The 25,106-nt window shown below is 39.1% G+C and overlaps 3 protein-coding genes across 9 annotated transcripts in view; 2 read left to right on the top strand and 1 right to left on the bottom strand.

The window, feature by feature from the left end:
• Positions 1-15,483, bottom strand: part of LOC139633827 (sodium/hydrogen exchanger 3-like) — a 22,266-nt gene extending 6,783 nt beyond the window's left edge. Inside the window, exons 1-3 of one of the 5 annotated variants that reach the window (XM_071499801.1) lie at positions 15,426-15,483; positions 15,168-15,245; positions 13,494-13,596 (exon numbers count right to left, since the gene is read on the bottom strand). Coding sequence is in view for 3 of the 5 variants with exons in the window: in XM_071499798.1 (XP_071355899.1) it covers positions 8,668-9,082 (415 nt within the window). In the remaining 2 variants the exon portion in view is untranslated. Of the gene's footprint in view, positions 1-1,196; positions 2,906-6,184; positions 8,619-8,667; positions 10,078-13,493; positions 13,597-15,167; positions 15,246-15,425 lie in introns of those variants that run through there. The other 4 variants (XM_071499798.1, XM_071499802.1, XM_071499799.1 and 1 more) reach the window with 4 other exon arrangements.
• The window catches only part of apoea (apolipoprotein Ea), a 56,677-nt gene continuing 34,613 nt past the window's right edge, over positions 3,043-25,106 (top strand). The window contains exon 1 of the mRNA XM_071499845.1: positions 3,043-3,048. The gene's annotated coding sequence lies outside the window, so the exon portion shown is untranslated. The remainder of the gene's footprint in view (positions 3,049-25,106) is intronic.
• lipea (lipase, hormone-sensitive a) lies at positions 15,469-25,104 on the top strand. Of its 3 annotated transcripts, none has more exons than XM_071499808.1 (11): positions 15,469-15,533; positions 18,780-19,027; positions 19,445-19,729; positions 19,912-20,002; positions 20,126-20,271; positions 20,371-20,556; positions 20,844-20,996; positions 21,255-21,399; positions 21,998-22,225; positions 23,188-23,579; positions 24,063-25,104. In XM_071499808.1, the coding sequence occupies exons 1-11, from the start codon at positions 15,524-15,526 to the stop codon at positions 24,288-24,290; spliced, it is 2,112 nt and encodes a 703-aa protein (XP_071355909.1). In that variant the 5' UTR covers positions 15,469-15,523; the 3' UTR covers positions 24,291-25,104. The 3 variants fall into 3 exon arrangements, with proteins under 3 accessions (XP_071355909.1, XP_071355910.1, XP_071355911.1); XM_071499809.1 differs by lacking the exon at positions 15,469-15,533 and adding an exon at positions 15,562-15,786; XM_071499810.1 differs by lacking the exon at positions 15,469-15,533 and adding an exon at positions 15,572-15,704.

The raw sequence follows: 25,106 nt of genomic DNA, 5'->3' as shown, positions 1-25,106 counted from the left end.
GTTTATTTCTCTTTCCAGCCCACAGGGGTAGACGTTTGTTCTGATGACATGTGGCATTCAAAAGTAGTTGAAGAATAAGTTATGGAAACTTTGGTGTGGTTCACAATATTTCAGCGCTGTGTTTTTATTTCTGCATGTGTGTGGAAGCCAAACAAGTAATTTTGTTAATATATGACCTTCTCAGGACCTGAAATAACTGATCCAGCAGCTAAGATACAAGTTAAAGAACAGTGTTAACAGTAAATATAACCCATTTTCCGCCATTTACAGTTTAGTTTGTTGCATGTAGTGATCAATACACAAACTTTTTCGATCAAATATTACACAATGGAGTGATTCTAAAAAGTGTAAGACTCTTGTAAAACAATGTGTGGAATTTCTAATACAACACAAACATGGAGGAAAACAGAAGAAACTCTTCTGTTCTCTGGAACAGCATGCTGTGTAGATAACGCAAACAACCAGTGACACTGTTTGTTACAATATTGGAGGAAAATTACTGTGCAATTTTAAAATTTCCCCCCTTTCCCAAAACTGTACTTTCTCATGGTTAAAGGCCCTGAAAACCAATTTTTTCAATCAGACATGAACATGACAGGCATGGTTTTGGTTATTTCTGTGCAACAATGAGGTTAATAATATTTGACTCTAAATCTAGATCAAATCTGATCAAACCAACCTAACAAAGCAGATCAGCTGAGTGTTAAACTTTAAATAATAAAGAGTGGGTTTTTGTTTCAAACTTGAACTTAAATTGTTGCTTATTTAGTCCTTCAATATTATACAGATACACTTAAGATTTCAAACAAAATTTTCAGGGGTTAGGGTTGGTCAAAAAAATCAATATAAACACATTCTTCCACCCTTTCACAAAACTATTACAATTTTTTTTCTAAAAACCATTGTAATTTTAGATAGAATCATTTATGCATGTACTAATGTGGAAGATCAGAGAGAGTTTTCCAGTTTGTGTGTGTGTGTGTGTGGGTGTGAGACAACATTGTAATTATTTTACATTGGGTGGGTTAAAAATAGCTGAACATTATCTTCTCTGACAGAGGAATCTCTCCAACTCTAACAGGCTGATGCTTCACTGTTTGGGCTCTTCATTCACCTGCCATCCATGTCTGTCAGCCTACATCACAAAAAAAATACTTTTCTATCACAATTTATCCCCTAAAATATGTATTACATACCCAATTTAGCCAAACCAGCTACCAATACCCATAATGCAACTAGATAAGGGTCCTCCACATGGTGCCACTTAAAGGTCACAACGGGGACTTCTGTGATGCTGGAGCCATGACCGTGTTCAGTCCGATTCGAGTTGCACTCTGATGGCTTCAGATGAGGTTCTTGATGTGTTAGCGCTGCTTTGTCCTTCACCCTCGTGACCCCTGCGACGGGCCACATCAGCAGCACTGACCCCAGCAGCCAGAGGAGCACATATCCGCTGCGTTGCATTTGATCAAATAAACAGAACAAGTAAGAGTGAAAAGAGAAGCTGCACTCCAAAAAAAAAAGGTCGTCTTCGTCTTCACTCGAACAACCTCAGATGTCAAGGAGGTAAAAGTGTCGGTACCAAGGCCAGACTGAGTTGCCGGACAGTGTGTCACACTTCTTATCCCTGCTTATTTTTGTGGGTGTGTGCTTCCTCTGTCTTACTCCCTCTTATTTACTATCACTATCTTTTCACTACTCTGTCTCCTCTTTCCCCTCTGGTGCTCCTTCCTTCTATCTCAGTCTGTGACTCTGTATCCTCATTCCTCCCACAGTCTGTGGTCAGCAGCAGTGCAGTGAATTCAGAAGTGTGCAGAACGCTGGACTCAGCCTTTTATATGTACAGTATCTCCTCTATGACCAAGGTTGTGTGTGTGTATGTGTGTGTGTGTGTGAGTGTGTGTTTAGGTTGGAGGATTAAAGGAGGGGGAGTAACGGATGTCCAAGAAAAGTCTTCAGTTACTCAGTCACGTTTGAAACATTCACCAGTCAAGTTTGTCATGACACATCTTCTGTGCGTGTGCGTTTGTGAGTCTGAGAGTTGGGGAGTGAGTGATGGAGCAGAGGTCATTTGAAAGCTGTTGAACGAATACCTGTGCATGTGTTTAGGAACATTTCCACCGGCTTCGGCTCATGGCTTTGTGCTTAGTAATGATTGACGGTGATGTTGCTCAATCTTGGTTAAAGCCTCCCCTGACGTAAGAGACAGCGCTCCTCCAGCTTTCCCTTCACTAAATTCCTACTATGATGATGATAATGATGCGGCTATGATTCAGATAATAAGATCATACTTTTGTTTTGTAATGACATTTTTGACATTTTTAGTTCCAAAATTAAATATGTCATTTATAGAAAGTGATATTCTGTTTTTGCTTAATGTCAACAAATCCCCCAAACCAACAATAACCTGATTCTACTGAAGTACTGCCTGATAGATCTTCTTCCTCTGTGCCATAGAGCTCCATTGTTGCCCAAGAACTATTAAAAACACATCAACACATGAGCCACACTGTTGAGATATGTTCCCTTCATTGCATTGAATGAATACTAATGAATGAATACTAATTAAAACGCTGAATGTGTATTAATCCACAGCTGAAAATAGTTCCAATAAAGTGCAGGAATTACTCTTGTCTTGAGTGACATTTGGTAAAAACTACAATGGGGGAAGTACTGAGCCTTTTTTAAAAATCTAAGTATATTCTTATGACCTGTATTTAGATAATTATGTCTTCAGTGGAAACAAATGGGCTTTGGCCTGAGTGCCACAGTCAGGGTAAGTGTACATTGGAACATGTTAAGGACCGGACTAACGCGTTGGTCTTTTCATGGGATTTGTTAACAATAGGAAAAATATATAATAACAGAGCTACATGATTTAAAAGGAAGCTAAGTCTACTCTGTGCGTGGCTGACAACACAAAGTGTGGGTATACAGTCCCTATAGCCTACATTGCAAAATGCATTTATTCCCGTAAATGCTGACTGACTGAAGTTTCTGTGTTATGACTGGATGTTCTCTTTGACCATCAGTCACATCCTGTCTGAGCAAGACAAGAGACAATAGCCTCATTGATAAGATGGACTGGTCTGATGATTTGATATGAAATCCTTCACAGGTGTGAGTCTCACTAAGAACAATATATACATAATGTATTATTAGGTACATCAAGTTACGTATTCCCTGTGGAGTTGATATAATGTAGCATGATTACTTAGGTCGCAGAGTGAATACATTACCTGATAGACATTTTGTTGGTTTCAGTTGTGTTTTAAATGCTGTAAATCATACTTAGAAGAACATTTAACTGCACAGCCAGCACAGTCAAGCATGAACTCCCCTGGTCAGACTTATTAACTAATGACCTAATATATCTTGCTTAACAGTGGCTGCCCTTTAACTGAAACTTTAAACGTTCAATCATTCTGATATGGCCACAGCTCTCGGCACGCTACAAAGAGAGGTCAACTTCATGGTGCAATGGAGAGGTCACACAAAGGTTATTTTCAGACTGGGAGGTACAGGAGTTACATTTAAAGAAAGTTATGTTGTGGTTTGTCATGTCAAGCTGCTGTGACAAAAAGAATTGATTTTTGCTCAGTGAAATGTGTCATCTCTAAACCTCACCCAACAAACACGTCATAAGTAAATCTACATCAAGTAAATGTTATGTTCATTTTTAGATATTCACCTGTTGCTTTTCATTTTCAGATCACACTGAGATGTGAGGTCAAATGAGTAAAAATATCTCCTATCTCTTCAATATCTCCAACATTTAATGGAGGAAACTCATGAGTGGCAGTAAATGTGCAAAGTGTTCTTTGACCTGATCCTAAAAGATTTAATAACTGAGGAGCGTTAAAAAAAAAAAGAACATAATCCAATCTTGATCATATAAAATGTTTCTAGATGAGGTGGGACCAGACAGGTTATCTTAACGCACTGACTGAAACTGGTGAAAAGGAAGCTTTCTTATCATAAACCTGCATTTACTGTCAATTGTTCCTCAATTAGCACCAGAGGGACTTGACTGCAGTGAAAGCAAGCATTGTAAATCTGCAAAGAGGAAATAAGAGCTGAGGAAAACTGGTGCCATTGTCTGCACTTCAGCGAATCATGATGAGTAAGTGTAAAGTCAACATATATTGTTAGTTATAATATTAACATATTGTTTGTGGTTTGTTTCATATAACTTTATGTAAGTAACTTTTTTCAATAGCTTTCCAATCCATAAATCATCTTAAAATCCACAGACATCTTAACTATTAGTAAGTTTGTCCCAATTCTAAACATGAAGTACATGCTCGTGTTTCCTGTTGCAGAGCAGCAGGTTGTCTCAGGGCTGCCCCGACTGAACAAATCAAACATTTATGAGTCCTATTATGGTCACATCTATGAAAGTTTAACCTAAGCATAAAAATGCAGACTTACTGGTAACACTTCAGAGATGTCGTCTAATCCTTGTGTTAATATTTGCGTTCTCCACAGCTTTTGGTCTTTCAAATGGTTTTGTTTAAATTACTTTATGTGTGAACTGTGGAGGTTTTGAAACATTGCGGTTTATTGTCGATGATTTGGTGCAAGATCTGCTGTCTTTTAATCTTTTTAATTCAAGAAGATTGTTTTTTAAAATAGTATACATGCAAATCAGCTAAAACATCAATGACACATTCCTCTGTTATCACTAATAATCTCTCTGACAGGTTACCGTCAGTACAAACACTGCTGTAACATTTGTGTCTGTTTTCATTGATTATCCGCACAGTCATTTCCTGCATCATGTACAGAAATCCAGTCCTATATTTATATCAGCGGAGGTGTATACAAACACATGGACACACACACATACATGTATGCACGCTCATTCATTTACATTGTCCACACTGCTGCAACCCATTTGAGTCTGTTGTGTATACACGAAATGATAATGACAATGTTCTGTGATCACAACAGAACAAGACAAGTACTAAGACTCCAGTGTAACAGAGGTCAAGCTCTCTTTGGGCCTCCATTCATGCCCAGGTCAGTATTTCAGAAGTGCAGTTTGTCCAGGTCCAATCACAGCTTTTGAATTCGAAACTCTAAGAAAACATGTAGCGTGACATTTGGTGTGGCTTTTTATCAAAATCAGAGCAGAGTGAATGATTTTTTCTGAGGCAGATATTCCTTTTATTACTCTGGTTATACTAGGCTGTTGCAATGATGATTTTAAAATTAGGAGCAGGTTTGATTTGTTGCAATGTTTGACTTTATCGGAGGTTTGCAACAGTGAAATAACGTGAAATAACTTGATGTCAACTATTTAATTCACTGCATCAGCCAAAAGCAGATGTTCACATCTGTTTATTTTATCTATAAATGTTTTCGTGACTGAATTTCAAGAAAAATGTATTTATCATAACATACTGTATATCCACATCACCATAAGACATGGTGATGGAGAGCAGCTTTTTACTCAAGTATCAAACTTAACTACAGGTTTGAGGTGCTTTGCTTTTCCCCTTCATGTTACTTTCACATTATTTCCACGTCACTTTTCAGGGGAAATCTTTAGTCTAACTTCACCGATACAAAATATTAGAAACAACTTTCAGCAAAACAATTACATAAACTACAGTCTGCACAACGACCACTGAATTAACACCTCAGAAACTTTATGTTACAACCCTCTGTTGTATTGCTGTACCCAACAGCATAAAGGTAGTAAAAACTAGCTCTACCTTGACCAGCTAAAACATTAAAATGCTGCTTTGATGTAAATGCATCTGTCATATTAATCTGATGTAATATATATAATAATATACCACTTTTTAAACCTTTGTTTAATGGAGCACACTGTGGTATTGAGACATTTCTAAATATTTCTTCCACCACTGAATACCACCCACCCTTACATTGAAGTGTCTGACTCTAAATCCTTATCAAACTTGCTATTGCCTGTTTCTTTGAAGTGAAGACTCAATGCTTTACTTTGTCATACATGAGAGGAAACTGAATATCTTCGATTTGATTTCTGACTGTTTTTCACTCTTTCCTGACGAAGCCTGTGAATCAATAACATTAGTTGCAGCCCTACACTCCAGCTGGTTCATCACAAGCATACTGTCTAAGGTACTGAACTGTTTTAGTTACAACAAGGTCAGAACAGATCAGCCCTCCATGGACAGGACTTGGTGGAACTCACTGAGTTTGCAGATCCAGCAGACCAGGACCCACAGGATCGCAATGTACAGGGTGGACATATGGTGCCACTTCCAGGTCACAATGGGCAGAGTGGTTATGGGCTCCCCTCCATGACCACTGTCCCCGGTGGTGTCGTGGCCTGAGTCCGTCCTGTTCCCGGTGGCCCAGCTTGGGCTTGAGGTGTCACCATGATCACTTCTCACCCTGGAGCCTGCATCCTCGCTGGCCAGGCTCAGGCCTCTGGACACCATCAGCAACATGGACAGTAAAAGTGCAAATCGCCAAGCCGTTGCCATGTTTGAAAAGAAAAAAGCTTCACAAGCTCTTAGGCAACTCTTACTGAAGCTGTTGACTGACTTAAGTACTCAGGTCAACCTCAGACTGAAGTACATGCTTATGTTTCCTGTTGCAGAGCAGCAGGTTGTCTCAGGGCTGCCCCGACTGAACAAATCAAACATTTATGAGTCCTATTAAGGCCACATCAATAAAAGTTGAATCTAAGCATGATAAAGCAGACTTACTGATAATAGTAAAAGATGACATCAAATCCTTGTGTTCATATTTGGGTTCTCCACAGCTTTTGGTCTTTCAAATGGTTTTGGTTAAATGACTTCATGTGTGAACTGTGGAGGTTTTGAAACATTGCGGTTTATTGTCGATGATTTGGTGCAAGATCTGCTGTTTAATCAAATCTTTTTAAATCAAGAAGATTGTTTTGAAAATAGTAAACTTGCAAATCAGTTTTTAGATGTAAATCAACTTTAACTACATTGAGTCAGTTTTGTGTGTTTAATTTCGTCAACCAGCACAATTTGAAGACATTTCTTTGTACAAAAAGCAAACAATGTCAGTGGCTGCAGAAACACCTGCTAAAACATCAATGACACATTCCTCTGTTATCACTAATAATCTCTCTGACAGGTTACCGTCAGTACAAACACTGCTGTAACATTTTCAGCCAAAGGCAGCGCGGATTAACTCTCACGTTGACATATCTACTGTAACTACTTGCAAGAAAAAAAAACAACTGCTGGTTGTGTCTGTTTTCATTGATAATCCACACAGTCATTTCCTGCATCATGTACAGAAAACCAGCCCCATATTTATGAAAGCGGAGGTGTATACAAACACATGGACACACACACATACATGTATGCACGCTCATTCATTTACATTGTCCACACTGCTGCAACCCATTTGAGTCTGTTGTGTATACACGAAATGATAATGACAATGTTCTGTGATCACAACAGAACAAGACAAGTACTAAGACTCCAGTGTAACAGAGGTCAAGCTCTCTTTGGGCCTCCATTCATGCCCAGGTCAGTATTTCAGAAGTGCAGTTTGTCCAGGTCCAATCACAGCTTTTGAATTCGAAACTCTAAGAAAACATGTAGCGTGACATTTGGTGTGGCTTTTTATCAAAATCAGAGCAGAGTGAATGATTTTTTCTGAGGCAGATATTCCTTTTATTACTCTGGTTATACTAGGCTGTTGCAATGATGATTTTAAAATTAGGAGCAGGTTTGATTTGTTGCAATGTTTGACTTTATCGGAGGTTTGCAACAGTGAAATAACGTGAAATAACTTGATGTCAACTATTTAATTCACTGCATCAGCCAAAAGCAGATGTTCACATCTGTTTATTTTATCTATAAATGTTTTCGTGACTGAATTTCAAGAAAAATGTATTTATCACAACATACTGTATATCCACATCACCATAAGACATGGTGATGGAGAGCAACTTTTTACTCAAGTATCAAACTTAACTACAGGTTTGAGGTGCTTTGCTTTTCCCCTTCATGTTACTTTCACATTATTTCCACGTCACTTTTCAGGGGAAATCTTTAGTCTAACTTCACCGATACAAAATATTAGAAACAACTTTCAGCAAAACAATTACATAAACTACAGTCTGCACAACGACCACTGAATTAACACCTCAGAAACTTTACGTTACAACCTTCTGTTGTATTGCTGTACCCAACAGCATAAAGGTAGTAAAAACTAGCTCTACCTTGACCAGCTAAAACATTAAAATGCTACTTTGATGTAAATGCATCTGTCATATTAATCTGATGTAATATATATAATAATATACCACTTTTTAAACCTTTGTTTAATGGAGCACACTGTGGTATTGAGACATTTCTAAATATTTCTTCCACCACTGAATACCACCCACCCTTACATTGAAGCGTCTGACTCTAAATCCTTATCAAACTTGCTATTGCCTGTTTCTCTGAAGTGAAGACTCGATGCTTTACTTTGTCATACATGAGAGGAAACTGAATATCTTCGATTTGATTTCTGACTGTTTTTCACTCTTTCCTGACGAAGCCTGTGAATCGATAACATTAGTTGCCGCCCTACACTCCAGCTGGTTCATCACAAGCATACTGTCTAAGGTACTGAACTGTTTTAGTTACAACAAGGTCAGAACAGATCAGCCCTCCATGGACAGGACTTGGTGGAACTCACTGAGTTTGCAGATCCAGCAGACCAGGATCCACAGGGCCACCAGGTATGGGGTGGACACATGATGCCACTTCCAGGTCACAATGGGCAGAGTGGTGATGGGCTCCCCTCCATGACCACTGTCACCATGTCCACTGTCACCATGTCCACTGTCAACGTTGCCACTGTCACCATGTCCACTATCACCATTGCCACTATCACCATTGCCACTGTCATCATGGCTGCTGTCATCATGACCACTGTCCCCGGTGGTGTCGTGGCCTGAGTCCGTCCTGTTCTCAGTGGCCCAGCTTGGGCTTGAGGTGTCACCATGATCACTTCTCACCCTGGAGCCTGCCTCCTCGCTGGCCAGGCTCAGGCCTCTGGACACCATCAGCAACATGGACAGTAAAAGTGCAAATCGCCAAGCCGTTGCCATATTTGAAAAGGTTTCACAAGCTCTTAGGCAACTCTTATTGAAGCTGTTGACTGACTTAAGTGCTCAGGTCAACCTCAGACTGTAGGCAAGTCTCACATTCATCTCCTGTGTCTCCTCCTTCCCTGTCAGCTTTCTTTTACTTTGTTCTTACATACGTCGACATCTTTACCTGGCCGGAGAGTGATGGCTCTCTCTGCTCCTTTCTCCGTCAGGGATACAGGTTTTTACAAACAGGAGAGGCTCAGCCCATCCTGATGCTTGCCTTTCTCCTCCCACTTTCTACCCAGACCAGCTAGTTTGGCCACTTTACTCAATGGAGGACTTGATGCTCTTGTCCTCTCTTTATTGGCTGTGAATGTTGTATAAGCATGTTTTCACTGATACATCTAATACGGAACATTTCAGAAACACTTACTTGTTTAAATCCTTCTAAAGTCCTTTGATAAACTTTTCAAAGCAATATTGTTGCTGTCACTTACAATATAACTTGATATGAAGTTGATATGGATCATAACTTTTCAACTTTTTAAAAATTCTACATTTTATTTTCCTAATTTTTGGCAACGATCTCCTCTGTACACTAGCTTTATGTAGAGTTATAGGGAGACAAGACCCACCGAGGAGTGAAGTCTTAGAGGTTGCAAAATGATGGAACAGGAAAGGAATTAAGAAAAAAACTTCCCGATATTTGCAGTTTTTCCTTGTGAGACCCTGTGAGATGTCACCACAGGCGTCTGAATATTGTTTAAGCAAACAATGTGAGAGAAAAATCAATGCAACCTGTTATGAAGACAGACGCAGCTCCATTCATGGGGTCACTTGCCAAAAAAAGGATGGGAGTCATTGATCTAAACCTTTTACCTGAAAGTGAAAATGAGGGCGAACACTGACGTCATTACCCAAGCATAATAAGTCAAAGTTTACAATTACTGTAAAGGGATCGTAAACCCATCATGTTCGTCACAGGAGTTCAAGACAATGTTTAACAAGAACTTACGACACATTCTCAAGAAAATCAAGCCTTATCACTTTGATATAAATGGTTTAGATACAAGCAACATGTCTATCAATGTGGCCACATCCCTAAATTGCAACAATGCAACGTCTGGGTCATATTTTACCAGAAGTCATAGGAATGGTGACCTCAATTCTTCTTATATTAGGGGTATTTCATTTGATAACAATGGTGGAGCGATGACAGGAAATAAGGAGAAAGAGAGGAAATAAAGGTCCCAGCCAGACTCAAACCGGGGACACTGCAGCCACAGAGATGTTCCTAGCTAAGTTTCAATATGGGCACACAGAACTAAAACTTCAAGTTCAACACAACAGCCCTAGAAAAATCTTTCCTTCATGAAGGTTATGATGTTCAGTTTTTGTGTAAACGTGGTGGACAAAATATTAGAAATATCTCTCAGTATAAAAGTGGTACAACTGCATCAAACTGCAGCACTAAAATGACCGTACAGTTGAATCAACACCTCTTTGAGACAGTTTGAACAAAAACTGAACATCTGAACCATCATGGAGGAGGATGTGTTGCAGGACTGTTGTATCAGACTGCAATAGTTGTCATTAGGCGAACCTATAAACTGATGCATGATGTCTATCATGTGTCTTTAAACTTATTTGATGTGCAGTGAGTTAACTTGCTTCAGGACTGACTTTAGGAATTGATATTGAGTCTAAATTGGACCATCACTCGCTGAATAAATAAGAAAGATAAACTGATACTGTACATCCTCCTCATGACATCATCCAGGAAAACAGACATTTATTCCTCACTGTATCCTGTGACTATAACTGTGTTTTACATAAAGGTACATTAAGTTACAGTAGGTATCCAGCGTTATGAGGACAGGAAGGCAGTTTGACCCGTTTGTCTCCCTTACCGGAAAGGAGCGCCAGCACCCCAAACATTCTCTCCCTTGCCAGACAGCACAACAAAAGCTGTGTTGAGCCTTCATTGCCACTATCCATGTGTGTTTAGGTGACAGAGACTTGTAAATGAACCCTAGTTGGGACATGCCGTTTCTTTTCCGTGAGTCATTAATCACGATTTAGCTCCCAGGAGGTCGCAATCTCTTTAGTTACAATTTAAACAGCCATATCAGCTCCTCTCTTTCTGGAAATCAGTAGGGACATCAGGGAAGTTGCTTGCATGGCACCTCTGTTGACAGTTTATGAGGAAACTGGCTGCATCAACTGTTGCTTAAGAAATGTCTGGCACTCAAATCTAAGGTCAGCGGTAATCAGAGGGTCTCTGTGAGGGCAGCCGTCAACAAAGAAGTTTGGTGATTGTGTCTTGATCTTTAAGGTTAGTCATCAACAGGATGCTTGCTGGGAATAACTAGATCAGACTCGCAACAGACGACCGTGAGGGCTTTGATATAAATAAAAGAACGACCTCACATGATGCCATCAGAAATACATTCACTGGAGTCACAAATGCAGTAAATCAACATTAATTTGTCTTGACAATTTGAACTGAAATTATCAATTAATCTATTAGCCAATTGACAGAAAAAAAACAATTATGACAATTAATTGATTTAAATCATTTATCAAGCCTCAGGCCTACAGCCATGTTAGCAGCTCTGTGAGGTTGCACCTATACACAACAGGGCTTTGAGCTAGACACGAATGTCAGCATGCTAGTTCGCACATAATAACAATGCCAACATACTAATGTTTAACAGGTACAACATTTGTTATGCTAAACATCGTAGTTTAGCATTTCTGTATGTTAACATTTGCTAATTAGCACTAAATACAAAGTACAGCTGAGGTTTATGGGAATGTCATTGGCTTTGAAGATCTTTGCTCATCAACCAAAATACCGGACAAACTGAAATTTTTACCTGACACTGGAGAGATTGCAGAGGTTACGAAATTTTATTGACTAAACAATTAATATATTGATCAGATTATCAACAGACTATTACCTGACTACAACCACACTAAAACCTGTCTTGGTTGTATTATGAAGGGTTTTACTGGCAGCTCAGTAGGTAGAAAGTTTACTTTTATTTAAGTTTTTTTAAGTTAAGTTAAATAACTTCTAACTTATAATCATTGTTAGTACAAATCATCATGTTATGTGATGGGAAAGTTTGAGGAACAGACTGCTGAGTCACAGAGAGGAAGAAACATTAGTGAGAGTCAGACACAAAGAAAACGACACCCATGTGGTATTTTCCTCATTCCTATGATCAACGTTTATACGTTTCTGTGTTTACATTTCGATTAGTGCTTGTTCCAGACAACACGTCATTGAATGATTTGACAAGTTTTTATGAGCTAATAAACTCGCCCAGTAACTCAGCATTTTGTATTTTTCTTATGGCACATTTTTAAACACGGTGAGGGAATTTCTGTTGTGCAATATAGAAAAAATGAGATGAGATAAAAATGAAATTTCTGACTTTTTACAACAGGATTTTTGCAGGATTCCTAAACTTGAGATTTTTGATATTACATGGAATCACATTTAATAACCATTTCAATGTAATGCATGTTCATTTATATGTGAAAGTCCTGTACTCCAGCTCTAATTCTAATAAATTACTGATTAATCAAAACATTTACATTTGAATTTTACATAAGGATAGAAGTTTGGAATAATAGTACTAGGGATCTTTCAGCCAGCTTTTGCTAAAAAAAAAAAAGATCACATACAAAAACATTTTACAGCTGACATTACTAGCTACTGAGGCCTGGAAAAATATTTGAGATATATGTCAATTAAATTTAAGACTTTTTAGTGACTTTGAAGCCCTTTTCTTTGAGAAAACTGAAACTAACTTTTCATAACATCTAGATATCCTTTAAAACAAAAAAAAAATGGCAGTGATTATTGTCACTTACAGTGTCATGAGGATAACACTGTACTGGCACAGAGCAGAAAAGAGGTCCTCAGGAGTCTGAAACTTACACAGATACAGTAACTGTATTTCCCCCACTACTGAATGTAGCTGTTCAGGAAAAGTCACAGCATGTTCATCTGCCACACTGTGTTTATGGCGTCAAGTTGCAGAGGAGAGTATATTAAATAAGAGCAGTGAAACCTGCATAGACTTCACTTGTCATCACAGTGTCTGTTTACAGTTTAATTAAGTAAAAGAAATGTTGAATCAACTTAAGTCGACCTTTGATATGTGCACCAATCTGATATTATTTAACTTACAAAATATATCATTTATTATAACAAAAGAGGTGATTACCTACAATCTAATTGTCAATAAATAACTTTCTGTACAGTGTTACACCCGAACTTCACACTCACAGTGTCACCAACCACACCCAAATAAATAATTTAACACCATTTAAATCCTGGAAAAAACATGAATCAGTCTAAACTGGGTGTTTCACATAAACAGTTTTTCAGATTGGTGATTCACAAGTCACTTACCTCAAGGACTTTAACAGCACATTGAGTGTCAATTCAACCATAAGGTCTTTAGTTTTAATATTGTTGATTGTTCTGAGGAAAACTTCAGCCTGGACTCATGATGCTGTTCAAGGAGACAAGAGAGAGGAGATTCCTTCACATTAGGTTGCTTGACTAACAAGTGTATCCACATGCTTTTTGCCATACTGTGTAGTTTATTAAAAATGGACTGTTCTGTCTCATGAGTTGTTCTGGTGTAATTAACTCCCTGTGTTGCTTAGCTAAATTCACAAAGAAGCTGAAAAAAAATGCTACCACATACTAGGTTTTGTTTTTTAATAAGTAATTGGGCTTCACTAATTTACATTTCATCAAAGTGAAAGCAACAGAATGAACATGACGAATAACTTCACCCACAGCTGTTGCAACTCATCTGGTGGCCACTAGAGACTCCCATGATCCCATCACATACAAGTCTTTTTTTGGGGGGGTTCAGCATTAATGGGCAAGCGTTATTATGCAACACACAGGGTAGGCATGCTTGTGGTTTTTACAGAAGACCCTACATTTGAAATGTCACTGTGGGAAAATGTTTCAGTTTCAGTTCTAGGGTCCTGGTGTTGTTCTTGTTGGCTCACTGTCACACACGAGTCACTGGGACACTTGAACAGAACAGAGCCATTGGTAATGTTTTTAGTCAGTAATGGAAAAGTAATATTTACATTTACTCAACTTAACCCTTTCATGCACGATGTCCACTTGAGTGGACGGAAATAAAAATTTTTTTTTTCACTGGACAGTTAGATCTATATTCAAATGATAGAGCTCCATGTGAGTTGTTTTGTATTGTATTTTGCACTGGACTTCTGTGCTTTATTTTCACTGTATCTGGTTTTCACTGGACAGTAGATTTATATTGAAATAATAGAGCTCCATGGGAGTTGTTTTTGTATTTGTGCTGTATTTTGCACTGATTTTTGTTTGTTTTCCCAATAAATGGTAAATGGATGGTAAATGGACTGCATTTGTATAGTGCCTTTCTAGTCTTCTGACCACTCAATGCGCTTTACACTAGTGTTCATTCACCCAATCACACATATTCATACACTGATGGCGGTGGCTGCCATGCAAGGTGCGCCCTAAAACACTCATTTTAGTTTTCAATTGAGAGTAGAAGCACATGCGTTTTATGTCTGTTGAGCTGAGGAGTTAAGAGTGAGTATTAGAATATGTGAAAATGTGTTAAACAGCATTACAAATACAATTTATTTTATATTATTTGATTTTTATCATTTTATTCATTGATTTGTTAAATACACACGTTTTCTGTTTCTGTTCCTCAGATGCACAATGTCCATTCCATGTGACATTTCAGTAACTCCTTAAATAATTGGTGTAAAAAAAAATAAATAAATAATTTGTTCTTTTTATGCCTAAAGATAAATAAAACAATCCTGACTGAGGCTTTCATAATTCATGCATGAAAGGGTTAAGTAAATGTTTTCATGTTGACTGATTATTTAATGATAAACTGGTGATGTTGACGGTGACAGGAGCATTCTGTCTGTGATTTCACATTCAGTCAAATCCATCAGAACTGGATGGTATTTCACCATCCAGCAGGACAACAAACGTAAACATAAGGCCTGAGCAAGGTGAAAAAGTGGAATACCCTCGACTGACTAAATCAAATACCTGATCTTAATCCATTTGATGAAGACCAGACTGAAGGAAGTGAAGGCCTCGGAGAGCATCACAGGGAAGATAACGTCTCTATTTCCACAAAATATGAAACGTGATGATTGAGTTTGACTTTGTGTGTATCTGTCCAGGTATTTAACTTGTACTAAAATGGCAAAATCTCCCACACTGTTCTCTCTATTTTAATGTAAAACCTGCTCAAATTAAAGCTGACTTATTAGCATTTTAACTATATTTATTTCACTTCCTTACCTGTTGCTGTGGCAACGTGATAGGCGACGTCGTCAGGGGAATACGTCACATTACCCAGCATTCTGCGGGGGGCGGACAGAAACCGACGGAGGAAGAGGATGCTGGTCGGTGAGTGAAGTCCGTTCACAACACTACGAAGTCAGACGTTTACACATGTATTGTCTGTCGTGTTTGGTTTTAACCATAGACTGTATTTTAACGCGTCGCAGGATGTTTGCGACGAATATTAAACGACGTCATTGTCAACGGCTCTGTTTTTAAACCGGAAGCAACAGGGCGGTTGGTATTTAAATTCCTCAAAACTTGGTGTTACGGGCGAAGTTGTTACCGGTGGCAAACGGCTGCCCGTCGCTAGCCGCAGGTGAACTAACGACCACCTCAGCATTTTGTCAGGGGGGGAAGTTTGTGTGAAGGTACAGACACCAGCTAACATCGCCTGGGAAAAACCCCAAACTCGAGTGGAGACGATTTTGGCGACATGAAAGGCTGATATCTGCCCGGTGTAGGGCAGTGACAGAGCCGAGCCTGTTGACAGGTTTACGTCACTGTCAGCTGTTTGTGTTGCCTGATCGGTTTATCAGAGGCTTTTTATTTTGGTGAACTGTGAGATTCAAGGGGAACCGATGATAACTGAAGGCTGATACAGAACCTTAAAATACTTTATTTTCTTTATTAGGAATACAGTATTAATAGCCTTTGCTCTTACCATTAATATCACAAGAGGTTGGGAACATACATTTCAGATTCTGCTCCATGTTCACATGATTTTATTAAAAAAAAAAAGTTCTTCAGATTTGTCAGCTGCACATTCATGCTGCCAATCTCCTTTTCTACTGTGGTTATTGAGGAGGCCACTGAACCCATTGTCATGTTCATGAAACCAGTGTGAGATGAATTTTTGCTTTGTGTTGTGGTGCATTATAATGCTGGAAGTAGCCATTAGAAGATGGTGAATTGTGGCCATAAAAGGATGCACATGGTCAGCAACAATACTCAGATAGGGGCTGGATGTCAAACAGTGATTGATTGAAATTAAGGGCCCAAGTTGTGACATTTTGTTTTTGCACTCTGTCGTTGCTCATTGACTGGCACATGTGAAACTATGATTAGCAGGTAATATGAGCTGAGCAGTTTGTGAGTCAGACTCTAACTGGAGCACAACAAAGACTTTTTAGTTTGGTTGGCAGTGAGATTCAGCTAGATGATAAAAACAAATTAGAAAGTGAAAATAACTAACATCTGTGAAATTTAAGCAGAGAAATACAATAGTCCTATATTTAAATAATGAAGAGGACAATGAAATCAATGAAAGTGATAGAGAAAAATAACAACAGAAAACATTGAAATTAAATTCAATACAGAGAAAGAAGAGAAACATTCAGAAACACCAGCCAAAAGAGAAATACAGTGAGAGATTATGAGGCTAACTGGTTGGTCACTTTTTATCGCAGCAGTCACAATGCAGTTGCATAACTCTACACCAAATAATAATATAATATAATAATATAATGGTGATATAAATAATAAGCACAAAAAATGACCCCAGGACAAAAGTTTATCTGTCAGTGTCGAAGCTGCCAGTGAGGACTCTGAACCTCAGTCTTGTTTCTGGGAACTAATGGATTTTATTGAGTTTTTTTCATTGTGTGGCGAAATCTTTCTGGATATGATAACTTAACAGTTGTTTGTAGTTTGTTGCAGTCTGAGGTCTAGCCCATGCTACTGCCCTGTCTGTGGTGAAATACAGTTCAGTACTGGGGCCTTGTGGCATGAGTATCCCATGTCTATAATGCAGATGGCTGAAAGAACATCCAGTCACTGACCCGCATATTGCTGTTGTCATAAGCCTAAAAATGTGCAAATTGAGACACAGCAGAAATAGAAAAACACAACCAAGCATGTGCTAAAACTGCGATAAAGCCTCCAGTGTTTGTGAACACTGCCACAACTAGCACAGTGTCCTGATTTCACTGTCTGCTGCAGGCTGTGTGCACTGACAGCTGCTGTTGATACTGAAGAGATTTTCCTTTCTTTAAGCCACACTGATACTGAACAACATGTCTAGTGTTAACAAGGTGGCTTTAATGGAGCAGGATAATGCATGTAGAATGTCTAATGACAGTGAAGTGCACACTGCATGCTCAGTATATTTCTTGTCTATTCATTTACATTTACATTTACTCATTTGGCAGACGCTTTTATCCAAAGTGCTTATTCATTATGTATGATGTCTACATGAGGAACTGCTTATTCTTTTGCATAAATACATAAAATGAATATATTTTCTTTTTAAATAACTGTGACCAAGCTATTTTGTGAGCAGGACATTTTACATTTAAAATATAAACGTGTCAGTGCTTTACTGGTGGACAAACTGTTCATTAGTGACACTGTGTCTAAATAACCTCAAACGCATCATTGTTGACATTTCTGTATTGCAATTCTTGCTACTTAGCAGCAGACATATTTGCTAATAACAATATATTTATGATAAAATAATCTCAGCCATTATGCAATGCAAACTGTTTGACAAATTTAATCTCATAGAATAAATCATCACATTGCCCAAGTCGAGACTCGGGTAAAAAAATACCATAAATAACAGCTAATGCTCGACTTTAAAGAAAAAAACTTACTGTCAAACTGGTAGTAACTTCATTATAGAAACCTGCAATGTGTTTTTGTGTGATTTAGGTAACAGCTGATCAGGCCCTCATTTCAGCTGAACTGCCATTAAAGTAACAAGCTTTTTTCCTTATATCCATGTCTCATATTTTATAGGTGTTCACTTTGTGGCACATAGCTGTTAGCTCCTTAATTTGCTTGTCGGTTTGTGAATGCAAATCTAAAGGTGCACATGATGTGTTCATTTTCAGTCTTTGTCAGTTATCTAGAAAGAGAACAAAATACCTATATACAAGTTTTCAATATTTTCAATCAATCTAACGAGATATGCTGGTCATGTTTGTGTAACACAACAAATAAACCCATCTTACCCACATCTTTGTGTTAAGAGTTTATGCTACATCTGGCCCATTGTTGTTTGTTGTAATTAAAATCAAATCATTACTTGTTCAACACATAATGGCCTAGTTTTGAAGTTCTATCCTCAGGCTCTACTGGAACTTCAACCTTTGACCAAACGGATAACAACAGTGCAGTGACCAACGCAATGAGTTGTGTTGCAGTAGATGAGATCATTATGATCTGTGTGTTTACCCTCAGGGTGATGGTCCCTTTTCTTCAGGATGTACATCACATGTCTGCTGTGTCGGTAGCTACAGAGGCAGATATAAAGGAGGTAAAGAAAACACTGATTTAATAGTTGTTCTCATCTCTCTCTTTCTCCTCCAGCCTCAGACATGGATTACAAGGTTGTGTTTGCAACCTTGGAGACAGTATGTGAGGACAACACTTCTATTTTGTGTGGACCTTCTGATTTGCCGTATGGGACTGTTGCTGAGCGCCTGATCACATGTATGAGACAGATTCAGGAGCATGGCCGAGCCCTGGAGCCTGTGGTCGCCAGCTTCACCGCCATCTACCACCACTACGACTTTGACGCACAAACGCCGGGGAATGGCTACCGCACCCTGGTCAAGGTGTGACTAGATGTATTTTTTTTACTCACTGCTGCACTATACTGTGTTATGTGTCCTATTATTGCTTTTACAAATATGTTATTATATCTTTTGTGTAAGTAAACAAAACAAAAAAAAAAAGCCTATTTGCTGTTTGGGTGTAGGTTGTAAGTTCTCAACAAATATTTTTAATGATGAGTAAATATTAGACTTGTGTATAAATACAGCAAGTTAAAAATCTTGTGGGTTTGCTCAGATAACACATAATGTACATTGCCATGTTGAAGCTTCTTAACAAACAAACTTGTTTTACCAGAGATTATTCTTTTAATGGTTGAATAATGCTAAATGTTTCACATTTTAAATACATCAAATGGAGGTTCTCTTCATCTTTAGTAAAATTCACAGTTTCTTTCTTTCTCCCTTTATTTCTTCCAGGTCTTGCACTCCTGCCTTCTGCACATCATTCATAAAGGCCGTTACATTGCCTCTAATTACAACAGTGCCTTCTTCAGGGCAGAGCACAATGCATCTGAGATGGAGGCGTACTGCAGCGCCCTGTGCCAGCTGCGTGCCCTCCTCCATCTTGCCCAGCAGCTGATCAGTGACAATGACTATGGCCAGCTGTACTCCCTGCAGGACGGGGACCTGAGCCACAAATTTGTGCAGGAGTACAGCTCCATGCACAAAGCATGTTTCTATGGCCGCTGTCTGGGCTTTCAGGTCAGCCAATGAATTATTTCTCACAACCCTTTTTTTTGTTTGTTTTAATATTATCTTTAGCATAGGGGACTTCAGATATCTCAGCAAATGTAATTCAAATTATTAGTCATTTAACACTTTCCATGTAAGCACAATATGCTTTAGTTACCAGTATATATAACTCCTTTAAATTCTTTCTTTAGTTCTCTCCCACCCTTCGTCCGTTCCTTCAGACTGTTGTCATAAGCATGGTTTCATATGGAGAGACGTATGGGAAACAGCAGTCCGGTTTGGGTGAGTCTTCATCTTTTTTTCTTAATTTTGATGTCATGGTGGTAATGGAAGTTGAATTCTCAGGTCACACTTTGGTATTTTCAGTTGAGATTACCTTTAAAATAACCTTCTCTCTCCCTCTAGGTTTGGCGGCCCTTTCTCTCCTCACATCAGGAAAGTACGTCATTGATCCTGACTTGCGAGGCGCTGAGTTTGAGCGCATTACCCAGAACCTGGATTTGCAGTTCTGGAAGTCCTTCTGGAACCTCACAGAGTCCGGCCTTATAACAGTAGGCACGGTCAAATACTCTTCCTTTCACTCTGATATTACCTGAACTGCTCTTCAGCGTTCTAACTACTCACTCCCCTGCATGTCTTTCTCTGTCCAGGGCTTCAACAGAATAGCCTCTAACCCAGTGCAGGTGAACTTCACCTTAACTGTGCCTCCTGTCACACTACGCCTTCCTCTGGCCTCAGACCCCAGTCTAACAGCCACTGTGTCACCTCCAATAGCCCACTGGGGCCCCGGGCCAGTCCTCATGCGTCTGATCTCCTATGAGCTTCGAGAAGGACAGGTGAAGATCTACAGTTCTAATACAAGGGAAGAAAAAATGTAAAATAGTCAAAACAGAGGGTACAAAGGACTTTATAGATAATATAGATGAAAGACAAAAAAAGAAAACAATATATGCAAAAACAAAAATAAGAAAGAAAGAAAATATTTTACAACAAAAGTTCTGAATTCAAATTCTTTCAAGATATTACTTATTTATAAGAAACTGATTTTTTTGTCTCCTGTTATCCCCATTATAATAAAAAGGGCATAAACATGTAAATCTAAAACAAACCTTTAATTTTATAGGACAGTGACGACCTCCTGGCTTTTTCTCGAACCGACCCTCCTCCCATCTCTGTGTCGCATCTCCCCTGGGTGCAGAAGCAGCCTCGTTCCCCCTGGCTGCTTATCCACTTCCATGGAGGAGGTTTTGTAGCCCAGACATCCAGATCGCATGAGGTACAGTACAGAATGCTGGTTTTAACTGTAGCTGCAGCAAATGCTTGTACAAATTCAAATCATGTGCTTATACCCTTAATATTGTTATAATCATAATCATAATGGTATTTAGCACCAGGTCTTGCAGTCTTACAAAGTGTTTCAGCGTCTGCAAAAGAAACAATTTATTTATTAAATTTAATGAAAATAAGCAGCTGTTGGTTTGAACCTCATCACACATCTTTTATCCTGTTCTCCATCTGCCCCCTCATCTACCAGAATTATATTCGGAACTGGTCCAAGGAGCTGAACGTCCCTGTCCTCTCTGTCGACTACTCTTTGTCACCTGAAGCGCCCTTTCCCAGAGCTCTGGAGGAGTGTTTCTACGCCTACTGCTGGGCACTCAAAAACTGTCATCTGCTGGGTAAGTGTATGAGACTAGAGTAAATCATTAAGGAGAATTTAAACCTTGTATTTTATACACATGGCCATTCATCTGCCTGTGATTTGCCAAAGGAATTTACTGTTCAACTTTTTTATTAAAAAAAAAAAAGATGTAGATAGCACATATACTTACACAGTGTAGCAGCTCTAGGAGGAGGGGCACGTTAGGTACTGAAAATGTTGATGTGTACACACTATCAGTGCATTATCAGAACATGGAAAGTGTCATATGTGCCCACTCACATGCCGAAAATGTGCAGTAATGTAAAGAAATAGGGAACAGGATTAAAGGCTAAATGTTATTAAGGCTGCAACTAGCAGTTATTTTTCTTATAGATTTATCTTCTGATTATGATTTCAGTTATTGTTTTGTCTATGAAGTGTAAGAAAATTGTGAAAGATGCCCATCAGAAATGCCCAAATAAAACACACGGAAAAGCAGGAAATCTAATTGTTTCACTACCTAATGATAATGTAAAGTGATTGAAAATTAAAGTGAGTTAAAATATCCTTCTTTAACATGTTTGAAATATCATCAGTACTGTTAGATACTAATAGTTCTGTCTGTGTGTGTTTAGGCTCTACAGCAGAGCGGGTTTGTCTGGCGGGGGACAGTGCTGGAGGAAACCTCTGCATCACTGTGTCCATGAAGGCCATGTCCAGCGGCATCAGAGTCCCAGATGGCATCATGGCTGCCTACCCTGCTACCTTGCTCACCACTGATGCCTCTCCCTCCCGCCTGCTCACGCTCATAGACCCAATGTTGCCTCTAGGTGTTCTCGCAAAGTGTCTCAATGCCTATGCAGGTATGTGGGCATAGGGCATACAGAGGGTGTGTGTGTGTGTGTGCATTAGGTGGGTGTTGTTTCATACCTCATTTAACTGAAGTACTTTCTGGCGCCACTGGAAAAGTAAACAGAATATCAAAAAGATTTATGTATAAACCAGATAATGTGGGGGGAAAGAAACCTGCTGTCAAGGCAACGATCAATTCTACACTAAATACAATGTTGATATTAACCCATTGTTGGACTTGGCTGAATATTAATCACTGTGGCACCACCCAGTTGCCTTACAGGTTTGGCTGATCAGCCAGATATTATTAACTTCCACTGTCAACACACAGAGCCTGAGCTCCCTGAACAATGCCAGCAGTGTAACACTGAATACATAAACTGGTAGTGTGAGTAGTGACACATTGAGGCTATTGATATACAGAAAGAGACTTTATCATATTAGATTTTTATGCCTCAATAGCGAGAGGTAACCATCCTGGAATAATGCCTGATTTCTCCTATTTCAGAGGAACAGGAGGTTTTCCGGTGACAGAACCTTGTTGTAATGTGAACAGTGGGTGTACAGGAGGAGAAAGTAATAATAGGTTCTGTTGTTTACCTGTCTCAGAACCTGTGAGGGAGATGTTTTCAGTTGCTCGTGTTTTCAGTTTTGTGGGGTTTTTTTTCTTTTTAGTTTTGACCTTTTTCATTACTTTGCTGGAACCAAAATAATCACATCAGTTATAAGGCTCCTGCATTTCACCCTCCCATTTGTGCTGTACACCTCCATCTTTCACGAAGACAAACAACACAAATGAAACTATGGTGTTTGTGTTTGACATACATAGCTACTCTTCAGAAATCCTTCAGAAATAACTCACAACTGCATCTTTAAGAGCCATGTTCATGTTGTGTTACTCCTTCCTTTTTCCTTCTCTGTGTTCTCCAGTGTCTGTGTTTCTGTTCCTAACCTCACATTGTTTCCCTCCCAGGTGCAGACTCCTACACGGTGCAGCCTGCAGTGGAAAGCAGCAGTCTGAGCGCACTAGGCAGAGACACAGCTGTGCTGCTGAGTGATCTCACCCAGGGGGCCTCCAACTGGATCCAGTCCTTTCTGGACCCCATGCGGAGTACAGGGGGAGCACGATCCCTGTCGTCATCACAGAGGAGGTCCCAGAGCAGTGAAACCCACAGGACATCAAATCATACCTCCACACCAACCCCTGGAGGTCATGTGGATTACCCACAGGGCTTTGAGCCCCTGCGCTCCCAGTGTCTGGCTTTTATTCGCCCGACCTCCTGTCCCATTATCAGGAACCCGTTTGTTTCACCTCTGCTGGCTCCAAACAACCTGCTGAGAGGCCTGCCGCCTGTACATATAGTGGTAAGAGAGGGAAGAGGAATCCCAGAGGACAGTTCAGTCACTTAGCTTGATTTATTTTAAAATGGAGTTTAATTACAGCAGCACAGCTTCAGGTTTCAGCCGGCGCTTTCCCTACCCTGCTTACAAAAAGCAACAGAGCATCTTCCTGTGCCTCTAATAACTTATCCTCATACAGTTATTGTGTAATTTGCATGTAACTGTTTTAACATGAGAAAATTATGTATTTTAACAAAAATAATATTCACATAAATGTTAACTTTATTGTATTACCCTCTCAAACAAGTTTCAAATCAACTTTATTTTCATACCTTACTGATGAAGATTAATAAGTATTAACTGGACTAAAGTATAAAAGTAAACACACACACACACTAATCCAGCCTGTTTTTCAGTCTGTTATTCCCAGCAGAGTTTGTTTTTTTTCCAGTTGGCTGTTTGGGGTTTTCAGTACTTATTTCCTGATCCCTCCGTGTGTCCACACAGGCCTCAGCTCTGGATGCCTTGCTGGATGACTCTGTGATGTTTGCCAAGAAACTGCGAGACATGGGCCAGCCTGTGACTCTGACGGTGGTGGAGGACCTGCCTCACGGCTTCCTCAGCCTATCACAGCTCGCCAAGGAGACGGAGGTCGCTACAGAAATCTGTGTGGCACGAATTAGGGAGATTTTTGAGCAAGAAAACCCGACACCTGCACTTCGCAAACAGCCATAGCAGGAAGAGACTTTCCAGAGCATCAGTCCCTCAGGCTGATTTATCTGTCCTTCTTGGGACTTTGCTGTTTTTGGATGAAAAAGAGAAGTGACATAATGTGGTGAGACTGATGCAATAAGTTTAAGTAAAGGAAACAAGTCAGGGAAAATTATGAGGATGCAACAAAAACTGTAAAACTGGAGGAAGCTGAGGGGACACTGCACTTGAAACCTGTACTTCACAACATTTTCTGTTGGCAACAATGTTCAAAGAGAGCCACTAAAAACTTTAACTTTCTATTACCAGCTCTAACATGATCCTATATAATGCTGAAAAAGGAAATGTTTAGTATTTTTCTACTAAGATTTACACACTGAAGATACAGATCAAATGCACATTGAAAATTTTACAGACTGACAAAAATTACCATAACCAGCCCTGGCAGTGACTTATAAACTAATATGTGTCAGTAACAGGAGCTGTTGTGCCTTCAACTTAAAGTATTGGTGTGTTTGTTTATTGGATCGTTTGTGTATAAAGAATTTGACTACATCAAACTGACCAGGATTAAAGGTTTACTTGTACAGGAAGCACACTTCAGATGCATTGTATTATTATTATATTTAGATTAAATGTATAATCTGGTTTTGCCAGTTTGTCACATGTTTACAACATATTGATAAAGAGGCCTTCACCTTGTATTTACCAGCAGTATGTGGATGTGGATGAGAAAGTAACTTGTTATACTGTAAATTAATTCATAAAATTTCTTATTCTAAATATTTAACACAGTGTTGTTATATTTAAAGCCTGTATTAAATCAAAACTGCAACGATT

Source organism: Trachinotus anak, unplaced genomic scaffold, assembly GCF_046630095.1.
Source record: "Trachinotus anak isolate AG129_WGS33_773 ecotype Australia unplaced genomic scaffold, CSIRO_AGI_Tana_v1 ptg000016l, whole genome shotgun sequence".
NCBI classification, from domain to species: Eukaryota; Metazoa; Chordata; class Actinopteri; order Carangiformes; family Carangidae; genus Trachinotus; species Trachinotus anak.
The sequence above is the reverse complement of the archived record's forward strand: the minus strand, read 5'-3'. Positions and strand labels throughout refer to the sequence as shown.

Coding starts and splice junctions, on each gene's coding strand:
- lipea (XM_071499808.1), top strand. Junction 19,028..19,444: donor GCTACCGCACCCTGGTCAAG/GTGTGACTAGAT, acceptor TATTTCTTCCAG/GTCTTGCACTCCTGCCTTCT. Junction 20,003..20,125: donor GAAACAGCAGTCCGGTTTGG/GTGAGTCTTCAT, acceptor CTCTCCCTCTAG/GTTTGGCGGCCCTTTCTCTC.